The following is a 15707-nucleotide window of genomic DNA, read 5'->3' as shown; positions in this document are numbered from 1 at the left end:
ATAACACCTCCACCCAGTCCTGAATGGTAGGAAGTGGTCAGCCACGGGAGGACTCGGGGCAGGGCGTGTCAGGCAGCTGGAGCAGGCTTCCGTGTGCCACGAGGGGCTGGGCACAGGCAGCAAGGAGGGATGACAGGGGTCGGAAGGGGGGCCTGGTGGGCCACAACAAAGAGCTTCAGTTTGACCCTACTGGGAACCCCCTGACAGTCCTGGGCAGGGGCCTGATGTGGTCCGCCCTCCCCTCCCCCACCCCATGTCCCCCTCCGCTTGGCCCTGTGTCCATCTCCTCAGCCCCCACACCAGCCCCATTCACTGTGGTCTCCGTGCTTTTGTCTCCACGTTTCTCTCTGAAATAACCTTGCCCCTCAAGCAGCATACAAAAAATCACCTTCCCAAAATCGTCTCCCCCTGAACCCATCCGGACCACGCTCACCGTGCTCCCTCGGCGCTTGACTGTGCCTTATGCTAAAATGATGCCTAAAACCACTGTGGACTCGGGCACTCGTCTAGCTCTGTGGATGGTCTCCCCCGCCTTGTCGTGCTGGTCACTAAGCTGCTAGGAAAAATCAGAAGCAACCTAAGCGGCCAACAACAGGGGGCAGGTGAAGGGTGCTCAGCCCGACGATGGAAAGTGTACAGTCATGAAAAGGGCAGGAGACGATGGTCATGGAAACGTATGTCCAATGTTTCCAAGAGTCAGGTAGAATCTATTAAAAATATTCACATAAGTCGACAACACAGTGGAAGGGTTATGGGATTACTGGTGATGCTTTTTCTTCTTTCTGTTTATCTGCCTCCCAGGCAGGGGAAATAAGAGGATCACACGGGAGGGGCCCAGGTGGTGGTCAGGTGTGAGGGCGGCCCTGCGCTCACAGTTGGCACTCAGTCCTGTTGGGGGATCGCTCCTGCCACCGACCACCTCCCTGCCCCGCCCACAGCTATGGACACCAAATGGGCACAGAGGCAGGGAGTAGACAGGTGGGTGGAACCAGCTGTGTGACCTCAGGCTTCAGGGGCCCCAGGGTCCGGGGCGAAAGGATGTTACTACTTTGCAGGCTGTGACCGGTGGGGCGGCTGTGAGCTTCAACAGGAAGGCCTGGGAGGGGCTGGCAAGCTCTCAGGTGCTGTATGCTTCAATGCCGCTTTTACCGCGAGGGATGTGGGGGAAGAGAGTTCAGGGGCCCCCCAGGCTGAGGAGCCCCCCAAGTCTGACGCCAAGAAGGGTTTGAGGCAAAGACTGGGGAAGGAAGGAGCTCCAAGGGTCCTGGCTTCCTGCGTTGGGGTGCCACCTGGCTAGAGCACAACCCGTGGCAGGGGGGCTTCCTGAGAAGAAACACCTTCTCCATCCCCTGAACTGCTAAAGATTGCCCAACCTCGGCGTCCATTCCTGTCCACTGCGCCCTCTGTCCGTGTCCAGACCTACCTCTGAGCCCCCCTCCCTGCTCTGCCAGGCTCTCTGGTCCCTCGGGGGCAGGCGCTTAGGGTACAAGGTTGGCCGGGCCATGAGGTTTCTGACCTGTGGCTGATTCGTACTCATTCTCCCCACAGGTCTGTGCCGCATGCGTGGAGCTGGCCTGAAGAGTCCCCTGCGGGCAGCTGACCTGGCGATTCCCTTCGCTCTCACTGCTCTAATCATCCAACACTGTTGCCCACCAGTGAAACATACCAGGGCCTAGAATTGGTCTCCCCACACCCTGATGCCCACCCTGGAAAAAAACAGGAGAGCTGCGTACCTGGCAACAGGCTAGCAAATTCACACCCTGTCTTCCTTTCCCAACCTCTGCTCAGACCCTGCGGCAGGGATGCACATAGACCCTGCCCCCACCCCTGCATCTCAGGAGCTCAGGGCAGAGACCAGTGGAGGCAGAGAAGAAATAAATGCAGGCGAGTGGGCTTGTCTCGGCTCCCCGCTCTAAGCAGCAGGTCTGATGGTGGCACAGGGAGGAAGAAGGGGGTCCCCAGAGCAGACGGCTCGTCCCACGCTGGCACTGTTTGGGGTGCCTGGGCTAACCTATCCCCAGGAGACCAAGGCTTGGCCAAGCTGCGCCAGCCTGTCCTGGAGGTGTGTGATGGGCCAGCCCCCTAGAAGGTCCCTCCGCAGCCTGGGCATTTCCACTGAGCTGCTAAGAGAGGCTACCTCCGGAAGCAGGACTCTGGACATCTCAGGCCCACGGGAGAGAAGGCTCTTGGAGCCACAGTAGCACCTGCTTGTGTTCACGATCTCCGGGAGCACACACGGCACGAGGTGCAGTCCCAGGCTCCCCTCGGCTCGCGCTTCCCACAGCCGGCTGCTGCTAAGCTGCCCTCCCTCCCCCGACATCCTGCGTGTGGCTTTGGCCTCCGTCTGCCGGGTGTGAGTACGCCCCTGCACCTCCCACGGCGCCCCTGCACCTCCCACGGCGGGGAGTGGTAAGAGAGGGCTGTAAGCAGCTGGGGCAGCTGCTGACCCTTGGGCACCTGTCCGTCCCAACTCAGATGCCCACGGCTGCTTTGCCAGCGCCTGAGTTATCCTGGGAAACCCAATCTCCCAGAGGCACCGGGCAGCCCCTGGCCAGCAGCTTAGCAACCAAACCTGGGCAGAAAGGGCACCTCTGTGGAGGTGGCACTAGAACACAGAGAGAGAGGGGGTGGGAACCACAGAATTGTTGTCGCTGCTGTTGTTAGGTAATAAAAGGGATTGAGAGGGACTGTGGCCAGATGCCACTTGAAGCACTTTACAAGCATCATCTCATGTAATTCTTACAATTACTTACGAAATAGCCAATTCTGAGAGCTACGGAGCCCGGGCAGTAAGAGTCCAAGTCCCAGTCTGAAAGCCAACCAGGCTGCAGACCGTCCGCTCAGTTCAAGCCTCCCTCCCAGGACAAAGGGGCTCGCCAACAGCAGGCTGGATGGGACCACCGGGGGTCAGCAGCCAGAGCCTGACCTGGCCCTCCACCCCCCACTGTCCATCTCTCAGAGCCACAGGCCAGTCCCACAACCCTGGGAGGGTCCTCCTGCCACCCCCAGGCTCTTCCTGCAGGGTGGAGCGGGAAGTCGGAATGCATGCGTCCTCCCCACATCCCCATCCTGGGGGCCTCAGTCCCCTTCTGCAATCCAGCACCAGCCTCTCTCCAGGGAAGTGACAGATTGGATGTGGTCAAGCACAAGGAAAAGCAAAGCAGTTGTGGGGAGAACACTGACGACTTGCCCGGGGTGGGCGTGGGTGGGGGTGGGTAGGCTGCCTGTCTCATCCCATCAAGCTCCATCCCACGGCCTCCGACTTGCCTCAAAACTTGAACGGCTGACCCAAGCAGCTTCCAGGCTACGTCATCTCCAGGAGGGAGGGACCGGGCCCCGCCTGACCTGTCCATGGTTGTATCTCCAGTGCTTAGTGCCCTCACACCTGAGAGGCACCCACAATTTATTTAAAGAACTCCCTCACCTCCTGCGAGTCTGTGCTCAAATGTGACCTTTTTGACGAGGCCCATCCTGACCACTGTTTAAAGTTGCAATATGCCCCCCTCCCGAGGGGTCTTGATCCCCGGCTTTAGTTCTTACTCTATAGCTCGTATCGCCTTTTAACAGATTATTTATTACCTACACTCATTTCCGGTCACTCACGCTTCCCATCCTTTAGAATTTGAGTCCTGTGATGGCAGAGACCTTTGCTTGGTGCAAGGATTATGCCTGGTGTCTAAACCACACTGCACATACAGAGGCACCAATAAATACCTGTTGAATAAATGAACAGCTGGGACTGAATGGGGATCAATTAGGCAAAGGTATTCTCCAGTCACCTGGCCCTAGGAGCACTGGCCCTAGAGAGCACTGGGCCGGGGCCCCACGGGGTCCTCAGGGAACTTCCCCATCCTGTTCTCAAGTCTCTGACCAAGGCCAGGGCCATGTGCCTATCACGCCTGACATCCTGCTTGGGGATACCCTTACAGGTCCTGCCTCAGCCCCAGGCTCCAGGACACCCAGCTCCTTGGCAAGTAGATCCAACAATAACATTATTTACTAGAATCAAACAGCCCTGTGCCCAGTGCCTCTCATCAAACCCTGGGAACACCTAGTCGGGTGTCTCGAGAAAAGTCTCCCGTCTCTGCTGAATTCCTGAAGGGTAGAGTCAGGTACCTAGAAGCTTCCCTGTCCCCACGCCCAGAGGAGCCTCTCCTAGCTCAAGAATTCACTGTGGTTCCTGGGAAGGGGAAGGAGTGGAGTGACTCTTCAAAGGACCAATTTCCTCTGAGAGGCAGGGCGGGGAGGGAAGGCCACCCCCAAGGGAGCTGGGCAAGCCCCACGGTGACAGGGCACAGGGAGAGGAGGCTTTCCCGGGGAACCCTAGGGAGCCAGGGCTGGAGAAGAGCGAACAGTACTGGTGGCCCTACTGGGGGACGCCCATCTTCCGTCCCATACCCCTACTTCTCCCTGAAAACTACTCCTGGGCAGGGGAAAACAAAGTTGCCAAACAGACCTGGCATGCCTCAGGAGACCCAGGAGGAGCCCTGATATGATATCGCCTGATGAGATAAGAAGGCCTCTCTGAGCTGAGTACTCAGGATAAGTGAGTCCAGGCAGCCAGTGCTGCTCAAGGCAGCCAACCCAGGAGCAAGGGCCATTGGCTTCTCGGGCCTCCACCCGGGCCCCCGATTCAGGTGTCTCAAAAGCTGCCTCTGACACGTCAGGAAGGACCCTTCAGGGAACACCACATTGCCCCTGGAGACTCTTGCCAGGGATGCTCAATGTCTCCAATGCGGTAGATAGGGGGTCACAGACTAATGGCAGAGGAGCCAAACTTTCCAGCTCCGTGTTAACATTTTCTCTAGGGGAGGGAGGGTCCTGGGGCCAGGAAGTCCTGGCAGGAGAGGATACCCCTTCCCTAAATGAGGTTGAAAGGAGGCACTATGGAGCTCACAGGAAATCTCCTTAATGACAACAGAGCAGCACAGGAATGTGCTACCCCAACCTATCCACCCACCAGGGTGCAGAATGTATACAGCCAAGCCTCCCCCTGAGCAGAGAGCAAAGCAGATTAGATTGTACACACACACTCCTCCTCCCAGGAAAGGTCTCCCAGCTGGGGTCTGGCCGTCAGGCCTCACTCCTGGCTTTCCCAAGGAGCAGCAGAAGTCCCAAGGACCACTGGAACCCGAAGTGAGGTTAGGAGAGGTCACTGCCCTCTACCTCTGCTCTCCAAGGAGCAACATCCTCGTTCTAAAACTTCTGATCTCCAGAGGCTTTCAGAAATCAGGATTTCTGGACAGAGAAGCCAAATTCCCTCACAACCCGTCAGGCACATCCAAAAGGCCCAGGCATCTGCCCAAATTCCCGCAAGTGACCACGCTTTTTATGCTTTGTGGGGACGCTAAGCAGCCCACCCTCACTTGGCGCCAGCTATGTGCCAGGCCACACGTGTTTATGACATTTTTCATCCTCTCGTCAACAACTGTAAAAACAAGGCTTGCTGAGGTTTGGTTAAGTGACAGAGCCAGGGTCATCCAGCAAGAAACCGGCAAGGCACAATTCAAAACTACACCTGAGTCTGGAAAGACGCTAAAAAACTTAATGAGCACTATATCTGAGGAAAGACTGTGAGGCTCGAGGGAGAAGTTTTTTTCTGTCTCATTTTACACTTTCTAAAACACTTCATTTGCCCCAGTGGGCTCCTATTACCTTTTTTATTTTTTAAACCAATGGGGTCATCTGGGATTAAGGACCTTTTTCTTTCTTTTAATGCTATTGCGCATTAAAGCGCTACTAAGTACTAAGTTACTAAGTTATTAAAATTATATTAATCTGGAACTTCCCTGGTGGCGCAGTGGTTAAGAATCCACCTGCCAATGCAGGAGACACGGGTTCGATCCCTGGTCCGGGAAGATCCCACATGCCGCGGAGCAACTAAGCCCGTGCGCCACAACTACTGAGCCCGCGTACCTATAGCCTGAGCTCCGCAACAAGAGAAGCCACTGCAATGAGAAGCCTGCGCACCGTAAGGAAGAGTAGCCACCGCTCGCCGCAACTAGAGAAAGCCCACACACAGCAACAAAGACCCAATGCAGCCAAAAATAAATAAATAAATAAATAAAATAAATTTTTAAAAATTATATTAATCTGCTGCTAAAGGGGATACTCCATTGCCTCAGGGAAAAGTAGGGATGCAGGATGACCCCAGACCTTGGAAACACTGCCCAGTGGCTCCCACAGACAGTGACCCAGTCTAACTTCAGAGAATAGGAGCAAGCACTGGTCAGAACCCCAAGAGCTGGGTTTGAGCCCTCACTGACGTAAGTGAGCACTGTGGGCAAATAGTTGAAGAAAACCAAATCTGAATCCCCTGTGCATAAAATAAAGAAGTTGGACCATTCCCATCCTTCAGCTCACAAAGACCCAGACTGTTCCTCAGAAGCCACTTCTGACCTTGGCTTCCCCTGGGCTGGGCCAGGGCTCTTCTGTACTGCTGCTCGGTTCCTCCCACCTGGGGTTTCCTGTCTCCCTGACACACTCCTCCCCTCCCTGCTCAGAATCCCCTCTGCAGCCTGACAGGACCTTGAGTTGTAAACTCTGCAGAGGCTCCCTATAGTCCAGGTTAAGAGGCCCTGCATCTGGCACATGGATCCCCATGGGAACGGCGCCGAGTCTACGCCCCGCCCACTTCACCCAAAGCTCACCTGTCTCAGGTGAGAGCCTCAGGGGGCCACACCACAGCTCTCCGGGCTACAGTCAGTTCTCCCCACAGCCAAAGCTCGGTGTCCAGCCTGAGCAAACCAAGAGCAAACTTTGCACACTTTCTTTGGCAAGACGGAATTTTTCACTTCTTGCCAAGTCCCAGCGTCCCGCAGCGCAACCTCACCCCCGTGGTCTTGGAAAAGAGACTGGGTCTCCGTAACGTCCCCTAAAGGTATTCAAAGCCGCCTGAGGCGGAGAAAGGCCCCAAGACCCAAGTCCCTTCCGCGGGCTTCCTGTGTCCGGGGATTAGGAGGCACAAAGGGCCGGCAGGGAGAAGGCCCAGATGGCAGGAGCAGGGGCTAAGCCGCCAACGTAAAGCGCTCCGGCCCCCGCTCGCGGAGAGAGGGCCACTCTGGAGACGTGCGTCGCCTGCCTTTCCGGCCAGGCGCCTTACACGTGGGGCCCGAGACCCGGGGACTCCGTCTCCGCCCGCAGTGACCCTCGCACCCAGCCGGGCCAAGCACCTGTTTCCCTGCTCTCCAAAGCTAACACTATTGTGCAAACCCGAAACCCAAATTCTGTAATCGCGGGCGGGTCAGGCACAGAAAAGTTCCCAGCGGTACTTTCTACAGGTGTCTTTCTCCCAGACGAGCGGAGCGACGGGATCCGGAGCGAGGCGAGCGGATCTGCGCGCAGCCCTCCCCGCCCAGCCCGGAGAAGCCAGGGGTCCCGGCCCTCCCCTGCCTCCCCGCCCCGAGTGGCGGGCGCCCCAAGTGGCGGGCGCCCCGAGGGGGCGGGCTCAACTAGGTGGGTCCCGGCCCGCACCTCACCTGGAACTCCACTCCAGCTCCCGTCCGAGGCCTCCGCGTCCCTCGGCGCCGGCCGCCGGCTCCGCTTGCTCCGCCGCGGGCCCACGGGCTGCTGGGCGGCCGTCTCCTTCCTGCTCACCTCCGGCGCGGCGAGCAGGGGGCGGAGCCGCCGCTATTTACATAAAGGGTGAGCCGGCCAGGCCCGCGGAACCCGGAGCGCAGGGCCCCAGCGGCCCGCCCCCCGGGCCTGGCCCCGCCCCCGGTAGCGCAAAGTCTTAGAGGCCGAGCGCAGCGCGGGAGCCCTCGGGGAGGGCGGGGGCCGTGCTCCGGCCAATCCGCGGCTCCGTGGACCGCGGGGGCGGGGCCGAGGCCTGCGTGAATATGCACGAGGCAACTGCCAGCCCGCCCTCGGCCTCACCTGGGCGCACCTGGCCGTAGGACGCCACGCCGCGCCCAGTGTCCCGCCGCCTCCCGGAGGAGGAAATAGTTCCCGGAACGCGCGGTGGCCCCGGGCCACCTCCTAAACCCGGGGAGCGGTCCCTCCCACAACCTGGCCCCGAGCTGCCCCGGAGGGAGGGGCATAGCCCGGCAGGCTCTTCCTGAAAGCGCCCAACCCAATCAGAGAGGGTGACCGGCGAACACAGGGCCAAGTCTCGGGACCCAAGAACTAGGTGGTTTGGGAACTGGGGCGTCGCCGAGGCGCCTCCTCTCTGGGCGGCCCCCAAGCCTGGACCTTCCTCCGAGTCACCGGCAGCAACAGCGACCGGAGTTTTCAGCACGACGAGGGAGGGGATTAGGAACGACGAGAGACAGAAGCAGAAGGGGCGCGGAGGCCAGGCCCGAGGCCTGGGCGTGAACTGCACGCTCCACCGCACAGGTCAATAAGACTACGATTCAAGCCACACCGACATGTCGCCTCTCGGCCGCCCCTCTACCCGGACCTGGCTGCGTTCAGGGAAGGACCAGTGGAATGCCATCTTCCCTCCTCGGACTACCCTTCTGAAAGCCAAGCTAGCTAGAAGTCAGTGACTTCCCCGAGAAAGGGTCGGGTCGCATTCCTGCCCTCCCGAGGGCTGCTCTTAGCTCTAGCACCAGAGAACGCAGTTGCTCTCTGTGGGTGGATAAAGCAGGGGTGAGGGCCTGGGGGCCAGTTCCACGGACAATGGGATGGTGGGTCGGGAGGACTCGTCCAGTATATCCAGCCACAGCAGAAAAGGGATCTATTTTTTAATGGCTTTGGCTTTATCGCAAGAAGCAGGCACCTTCTCATTTAAAGGCACGGAGTCCTCTCTTCTGCCCCGCCTCGCTGGTCTCTGAAATCTAGTCCTGAGTTCCAAGGGGATTTACTGCAAGGCAGCAATCTCAGGCCTGGGGCATGGAAGCGCTGCAGCAGCCAGGTAGGGGGGGCAAAGCTCCCCTCTCCTGCAAGCATCAGACACCCAGGGCCAAGGCCCAGACTAGCCTCTGAAGCTACAGGTCAGAGTCTGGGTGTAGGAGGCAACTGAGATGGTCCCTGAGAGTAGACAGTCCAGGTCCCTCAGAGCAGACCCCAGGCCCTGCCAGAGCTGTGTGGTCAGTGCTCCAGATCCCTGGGTAGCGTGAAGTCCCTGAAGCTGTAGAAGGAGATGTCTCCGTGATCCACCAGGGCAAAGATCAGAGGAACATCCCCGCTCTGGTAGGACAACCGCTTGAGGGTGCAGAGGTCTGGGACTGGCTCATCAAATCTGCAAGAATCAAGGTTAGACTGAGACCTGAACAGAGCCCACCCATAGGCTTTGAGAACCCAGCCCTCTGAGGCTCCCAGGGAAGGGCAATTTTAAGACAGGAGTTGGGGGTACAAGAAGTCTGGCCCCTGGGCTCTCCTTTCTGCAAACTGCACGGCTCTGATTAAGTTCTCCAAGTAACACCCAGAGCCCTGGTTGGGTAAGGGGACTAGGAAGAGTAAGGTTCTCACCACTCTTAGCCTGGAAATCCCTCTGATTCACATCCCTTCTGCTGGGTGAGCCTGGGACTAAAGTGGCACAGGAGAGAGACTACTCGAAAATGCCAGGAATGAGAGGTGAGGATTGGGAAGCCTGGGTTCCTGTAGCACTAACTGGCTATGGGGCCTCTCTCTGGACTGCTGGTTCTTCTCAGGGACTGACGAACTAGCCAGGGGCGTGGAGAGGAGGTCCACCTGGTTTACGAGAGAACTGGCAGCAGCCTGGGGTACTGCTCACTGGTCTCGTACCCACTAATGCACATCCGGACATAGGGCTTGCCAGGGTTATTCTTTCGGAAGGTGGCCACGGCATCGGCCTGGTAAACATCAAAGCTGATCTCCAAGCCCGCAGACTTCTCCACCAGCCTGAGGACAGAGTGAGAAACCTTAGGAAACAGGGGCTCTCCTCCCCCATCTTTTCTTTCCACACCACCCTTTCCCTCCCCCAGTTCCTCCAGGGGGACTAAGGAGGGACGGCTACCTTATCTGAGAACCTGGGGAAAAATCTACTCTTGTCTCTCACTCCTCCCTCTCCCCTAGATATACATGAATATTAGCCAGGGTAGGGGTCCCTAGAATGATTCCCCCAGCTCATGCCCAACTTCAGGAGTAAAATCCCAGCTGCCAACTCCTGCCGGCACCCAAAGTACTGTGGAGACAGGCACTACCTGGAAACTCACCGCGCACCTCCATCAGCAAGGTGTGTCGTCTGCAGCACAGAGATATGCTGAAGGACTGTGGCTACAAGGATGGTGGAAATAAGGCGTTGGTGAGGGGAGTCAACCATCCAGACTCCCCCTGACATTTCTGAATCTGCCATCTAGTTTAGGGTTGCCAGATTTAGCAGATTTTTTTTTTTTTTGTATAGGTATGCCCCATGCAACTTTGGGAATATACATATACTAAAAAAATCAGTTGTTTATCTGAAGTTCAAATTTAACTGCTCTGACAACACTACTCTAGTTACTTACAACTCACCATGTTCCCATTAAGGACTGTAGTTCTGAATTTGTTAACACAATTCTTGCCTATTAGTTCTCTATTCTTAACATGCAGGGCATACAAGAAGCTTTCCTTTTATTTGACCAGTATATCACCCCCTTGGTCTCCTCTGACAGAGGTGGGAGAACAGGGAACCACAGCCAGTTGGTGGCAGAGCCACTCCACATGCATCTCGTTTATGATTTTAAGGATGTGGTTGTAGTTTTCATTCCTCCTCGCCTCTCCTTGGGCACTGACTTGCCATTTCTAAACCTTCCCACCTGGGTCTCTTTGCTGCCTCCCAGAATGGACTACCCCTGTGGGTTCCACTCTACTGACAGCTCTCTCCTCCCCCATCTTTCTTAAGCCTCCATCAGTTGTGGTCAATCCATGCCCCTTTCAAAGTCTTGTGGCCTCTGGCAGGATGAGGGGGTACCTGGGGAGTGTGCCTGACCGGGACTCAGCAATGGCGTGACAGGCTGGTCCCACAGGTGTGGGGGGCGGCTCTGGGTCTTCTGCAGGTGCCGCCTCTGCAGCAGCTGCTTGTACTCCTGCCAGCTGGAGCAGCGCTGCACCTCGGGATCCGAGTTTACATCCTCCCGGAAGTGCTGGGCCTCCGCCTGTTGCTCCCGTTCCCGCCTGGAGAGCTTCTCCTTCCGCTGGTTTAGCTTCTGGCACCAGGACTCAGCGTCTGTCTCCCGCCCTGCCACGTTGGCCGGGAGCAGCTCTGGGGCGGGGGCAAGCAGGAGGGTATGGCGGCTATCTGAAGCCATGTTGGGGAAGGAGATCTGCTCAAAGTTCCAGCGTGGCTTGCAAGCCCCCTTGACCCCGTTCTCCATTTTGCCACTCTCCTGGCTGCACCGCACCCCCTCCCTGGCCAGCCGAGGGCAGGGCTCCAGGGACCCAAGAAGCTGAAAGGGGCCCATGGGGCCCTTTACGGGGCTTGACTCCTGGGATTTCTCCTCTGGACATCGGCTGTTCTGGTTTCGGGGAGGTGGGCTGGAGGTTGCCAGGCTCTCGGGTGTCCCATCCACCCCCTGCAGGGGGTTCTCCAGGACCTTGGGCTTCTTATTAATGGACCTGAGGGACATAGGGAGGAAATGCAGCACATCTGCTCCTGACTGCTGAGGTGCACGCGACCCACACGTGCCCTACTGCCTCCCTGAGCCCAAGCCCAGCTCTTAAGCCCGGGCATTCTCCAAGGCCCAAACACCAGCACTCCCTCAAAGCTCTCCCTGGGGAGTGGCCATGTGGGGAGCATTACTGAGAGCTGGAGCTCCTCCTCTTCCTCTTGCCATTCCGATCCTCCAAGCGCTGGACACTGCCATCCAAGTTCAGCTGCCTCTCGTAAGGGGACAGGACGGAGCTGTGGGTGAGAATGGGGCAGGCGACAGATCCACCTCTTCAGTCTGGTGCTCCCCAAGGAATGTGTGAGGGACTGACTCAGAGCAAGTCACGGGCCAGGGCTAGAGCCATAACCAAGGGCTAAGGCCCCAGGCAGACCTGCACACGGGGTACATGGGGGCCCCAGGCAGACCTGCACACGGGGTACATGGGGGCCCCAGGCAGACCTGCACACGGGGTACATGGGGGCTGACACAGGGGCCTGCCCATGCATCTTTGTCCAGGCCTCTGGGGCTCACCAATGGCACCTTTGAACAGAGGTTCCCTGAAACCAGGGCTCCTGCAGAGCCAGCAATAAATAATTAATCCCTAGTGAGAAAAATCAGGAGGACGAGAAAACTTGGAAAATAAAGAAAAATGAAAATAAAATCCATAGATACTACTGCAACGTTGTTTCTTACAAACACACATACTGTCTTTCTAACATTGTTTCTTACAAACACGCATACTGTCTTTCTCCATGTTTTTCCCTCTCAAAAGTAACACTGTACTAACATACTACTGTGTAGTCTGTTTTTACACTCAACAGTATATTATGGACATTATTCATTCTTCCCTGCTATGATTTCTTTATGGCTGTGAGGCTGTACTGTCCAATATGGTAGCCCTAGACAAAAGGGGCTATTTAAGTTAAATTTAAATCTATTAAAATTCAACAAAATTAAAAATTCAGTCCCAAAGTTAAACAAGCCACGTATACTGGATAACACAGGCACAGACCATGTTTATCACTACAGAAAGTTCTACCAAAGAGCGCTGCTCTAAGGGATAAACTTTAATCTGTGTGACCATGCTTTCCCTGTTGGGCTTATAGTATGTTTCCAGGATCACTGATTTCGCAAAGTGATGGTGTTTCATGTAAGCTCCCCACTAAATACAAGTTCTGTGGGGGCAGTGATTTTGCTCTCTGCTATTCCTCAGCAACCAGCATAGGGCCTGGCACCCAGTAGGTAGTCAATAAATATTGCTGAACAAATGACTGAATGAATAAACACGTTTCACAGGTGAACTTACACACACATCTGTGACTGTTTCCTTAAGATATGTTCCACTTTCAGGAATTAAAGGATGTGCTTGTTCTAGAGCATGTGTGACATACTGTGAACCTGCAAAGGCTGTACCAGTTTCTCCTCCTGAGTCTGAAAGTCTCTGTGGCTCTTAGCTATGCTGGATTACTAAGGTGGTGATCCTCAGAAGCCCCAGAAGTAAAGAACATTTAACCTAGCAAAAGGAATGTGAAACCCTACTCAACTGTTAATTCCTCACTTGGTCCTTCATTCATATTTTCACTTAACAAATCTGCTTGCACACCTACTAAGTGCCAGGCACTGTTCCGGTACTGTATCTCCATTCTCACGCTGAGCTGTAGGTGCTCAGTTGTTATCTGTGGAGTGAACGGGCTGAAGATGGGGCTCAATCTGATAGCCCAGGATAAGGTGAAATGACCCAGATTTGTCCCAACATGCCTCTCAATAGAGCACTTCCAGCCTGTTCAGAGAGCTGCAGTTCCCCAAGGATTCCAGGTAAGGAGAGGCCACTTTCTACTTTGGGGCCAGTCAGCCAGGTTCCAGGACTAGAATAAATTCGAGGGAAATAAGATAGGGATTTACCTTGCTTGGAATCGTCGAAGCACATAGCCCAGTCTCTTCAGGTGGCTGAAGACCTCAAAAGATAAAAAAGTAGAGGTCAGACGTCCACTTTTGAAAACAAATAGTTTCTCCAGACGGAAGCCATTCACCACACCCCCAGATTCCAAACCCTGGGATTGGTAGGACCATACTCCATTATAAACGCTTTCCCCAAACTAAGGTCTCAAGTCTCTGAATTCCTCTCTCTCACTTACCCGACTGTGGGCACAAATGACATTTAGCGGTTTCTTAATTTAAACACAAATCCCAAAAAGCTGATAATTGATGGACCAGGAAAAAAAACTACACCCTAGAATATTCTGATACCAAAGCTGTCACCATTGAAGCTCCTGACTACAATAAAGACAAGATAGCAGAAGTGGTGGACACCTGGCCGCCCCGCAGCACCTCCATAGATGGGTGGGATGGGGGGAATGGTCTTTGGATGAACCACGTGTTCATCCTTGTGTCCCTGTATCCATATCTGAGAGATGTAGGCAGGAATGCCCCCAGCTTGCTTGATCTCTCAAGCTTTCAACATAGCCAAGCACTTCTTCCTGGAAAGACCTTCTCTTGGCGTCTGTGATGCCACCTCTCCTGGTTTTTCCCTGCATTGCCAGACCCTCTTCAGGTCCCTTATCTTCCCCCTGACCTCCTCAGGTTAGAGTGCCCCAGGTTTCAGACACAGCCCTCTACTCTGGCCACACCTCCGTACAGCCCAGTGGGGTTTGAAATACCATCCATGCCATCATGGTGTCCACATTTCTGTCTCTAGCCTGGTGCCCCTCCTCCTCTTTGTCTTTTTCCTGGCACTCAGCTGTGAAGTCAATCGTCCACTTGCTTGCTTACTTATATATTGCCCAAGTGCCACCACTAGGATGTAAGCACCATGACAACAGAGCCCTTGCAGGTCTTGTAGCCTTAGCACATGGCTCTGTACCTAGCACCTCGGAGGTACTTATAAATACTCATTAGTTCAGTGGATGGGTGGCTTCTCTCCCGGGAGAGGGTGGCAGATACCTGGTACTGCAGGAAAGTCACGGTGTCTTCAGTAAGCAGCAGCTGGTAGGCCTCTTGGATAGACAGCGGAAGGTCTTGGTGGAAGAGCTGGATAGAGCCCTGGAAGCGGAGCCAACAGCTCAGCTTGTGAACCGTCCCGGCAGTGGCACAGCCAATGAGGCAACTTCCCTGCTCTGATATCTGCCTGCTACGCCCCCCTCATCTCAGCAAGAATACGGCCAACCAGGGAGGGGGGAAAGGGAGGCAGCATCACTAACTTCGACTGGAATGCCTGCTCCCTGCGTGGTATTCTTGTCTCCTGCTCTAGAAATCAGGTTACAAGCTCCCTGAATACTCAGTTGTATGTACTTTTTCTCCAATAAAAACGTCCTTCCAGTTCTTTGGTCCCAACCCCTTCTCCACTCTCCCAGGACCCCACTCACACACTCCAGCAGATACAAGGCCTCTTCCGGGTGAAGCCGCTGCCGGCCCTGCTCTGAGAAGCCCATGGTCTGCCAGAATTTACCCTGCGTGGGATCCAGAGCAAATGTCACAAAGGAGGCAGGAGGGCAGAGAAGGCGGGTCCCCTGTCTCTGAACCCCACCGCTCACCGCAGGAGACTTCAACTCCACGAAGCCTTCTTCCGGTCTCCACTCGGCGGCCACCAAACTGCCCCTGGCGAGGAGTAGGGAGGGGTCCGTCTCAGTCTACCGGATTAGTCTACCGGGTCCGCCCGCCCCGGCTTCGCCCCCGCCCCGGCCCGGCCCCCTCACAGGCGCTCCACGCGCTCCTCCGCCAGCAGCTGCCAGAGCTCCTCGCGGCACACTCGCAGGCGCTCAGCCTGGGCCGCTGAGCCGTCGGGGAGGAAGTCCTTGGGGCCATGCGAGCGCTGGGGCAGCTTCTGGGACCTGGAACGGGCAGCGAAGAGCTCCGGGGCACTGGGGAAGGAAGGGACGCGGGGTTAGCGCCGCGCAGTCGGGGCCGCTCGGCCCAGGCCTGGATCCCCGTCCCGGGTGCCCGGGCCCTTCCTGGCGCCCACTCCGCGGTCCCGGCGCCTCCCCCGGGCCGGGCCGCGCCGCACCTGAGCACGCGCCCGGCAGGCACCTCCACGGAGGCTGACTCGGGTTCGGGCTCCATGGGGTTGCGGTCTGCCGCTGCGCGCGCGCGCGCGCCCCGCCCACGCCCCGCCCACCGCCGGAACTCCGCGCGGCCCTAGCGCCCGGGGACCCTACTTCTGCTCCTCGGGTCTCCGGATCA

The 15707-nt window shown here is 56.5% G+C and overlaps 2 protein-coding genes across 15 annotated transcripts in view; both read right to left on the bottom strand.

Moving 5' to 3' along the window:
* Window positions 1–7681, bottom strand: part of LLGL2 (LLGL scribble cell polarity complex component 2) — a 33077-nt gene extending 25396 nt beyond the window's left edge. For 5 of the 13 annotated variants that reach the window (XR_005017844.1, XM_036837449.1, XM_036837444.1 and 2 more), the window contains exons 1-2: window positions 7479–7667; window positions 6651–6737 (exon numbers count right to left, since the gene is read on the bottom strand). The gene's annotated coding sequence lies outside the window, so the exon portion shown is untranslated. Of the gene's footprint in view, window positions 1–6650; window positions 6738–7478 lie in introns of all 13 variants that reach the window. The other 8 variants (XM_036837448.1, XM_036837445.1, XR_005017846.1 and 5 more) reach the window with 7 other exon arrangements.
* A 342-nt stretch (window positions 7682–8023) lies between these two features.
* TSEN54 (tRNA splicing endonuclease subunit 54) lies at window positions 8024–15615 on the bottom strand. Of its 2 annotated transcripts, XM_036838341.1 has the most exons (11): window positions 15532–15615; window positions 15224–15388; window positions 15062–15125; window positions 14894–14977; window positions 14472–14570; window positions 13434–13486; window positions 11684–11785; window positions 10856–11499; window positions 10119–10179; window positions 9688–9804; window positions 8024–9181 (listed from the first exon to the last, which is right to left on the bottom strand). In XM_036838341.1, exons 1-11 carry the CDS (start codon window positions 15585–15587, stop codon window positions 9031–9033), a joined length of 1596 nt encoding a protein of 531 aa, XP_036694236.1. In that variant the 5' UTR covers window positions 15588–15615; the 3' UTR covers window positions 8024–9030. The 2 variants fall into 2 exon arrangements, with proteins under 2 accessions (XP_036694236.1, XP_036694237.1); XM_036838342.1 differs by lacking the exon at window positions 8024–9181 and having other exon boundaries at window positions 10107–10179.
* Window positions 15616–15707: the final 92 nt, after the last annotated feature.

The sequence above is a fragment of the Balaenoptera musculus genome, chromosome 20, assembly GCF_009873245.2.
Source record: "Balaenoptera musculus isolate JJ_BM4_2016_0621 chromosome 20, mBalMus1.pri.v3, whole genome shotgun sequence".
In the NCBI taxonomy this organism is placed as follows: domain Eukaryota; kingdom Metazoa; phylum Chordata; class Mammalia; order Artiodactyla; family Balaenopteridae; genus Balaenoptera; species Balaenoptera musculus.
This window is presented reverse-complemented; position numbering and strand designations above follow the sequence as displayed.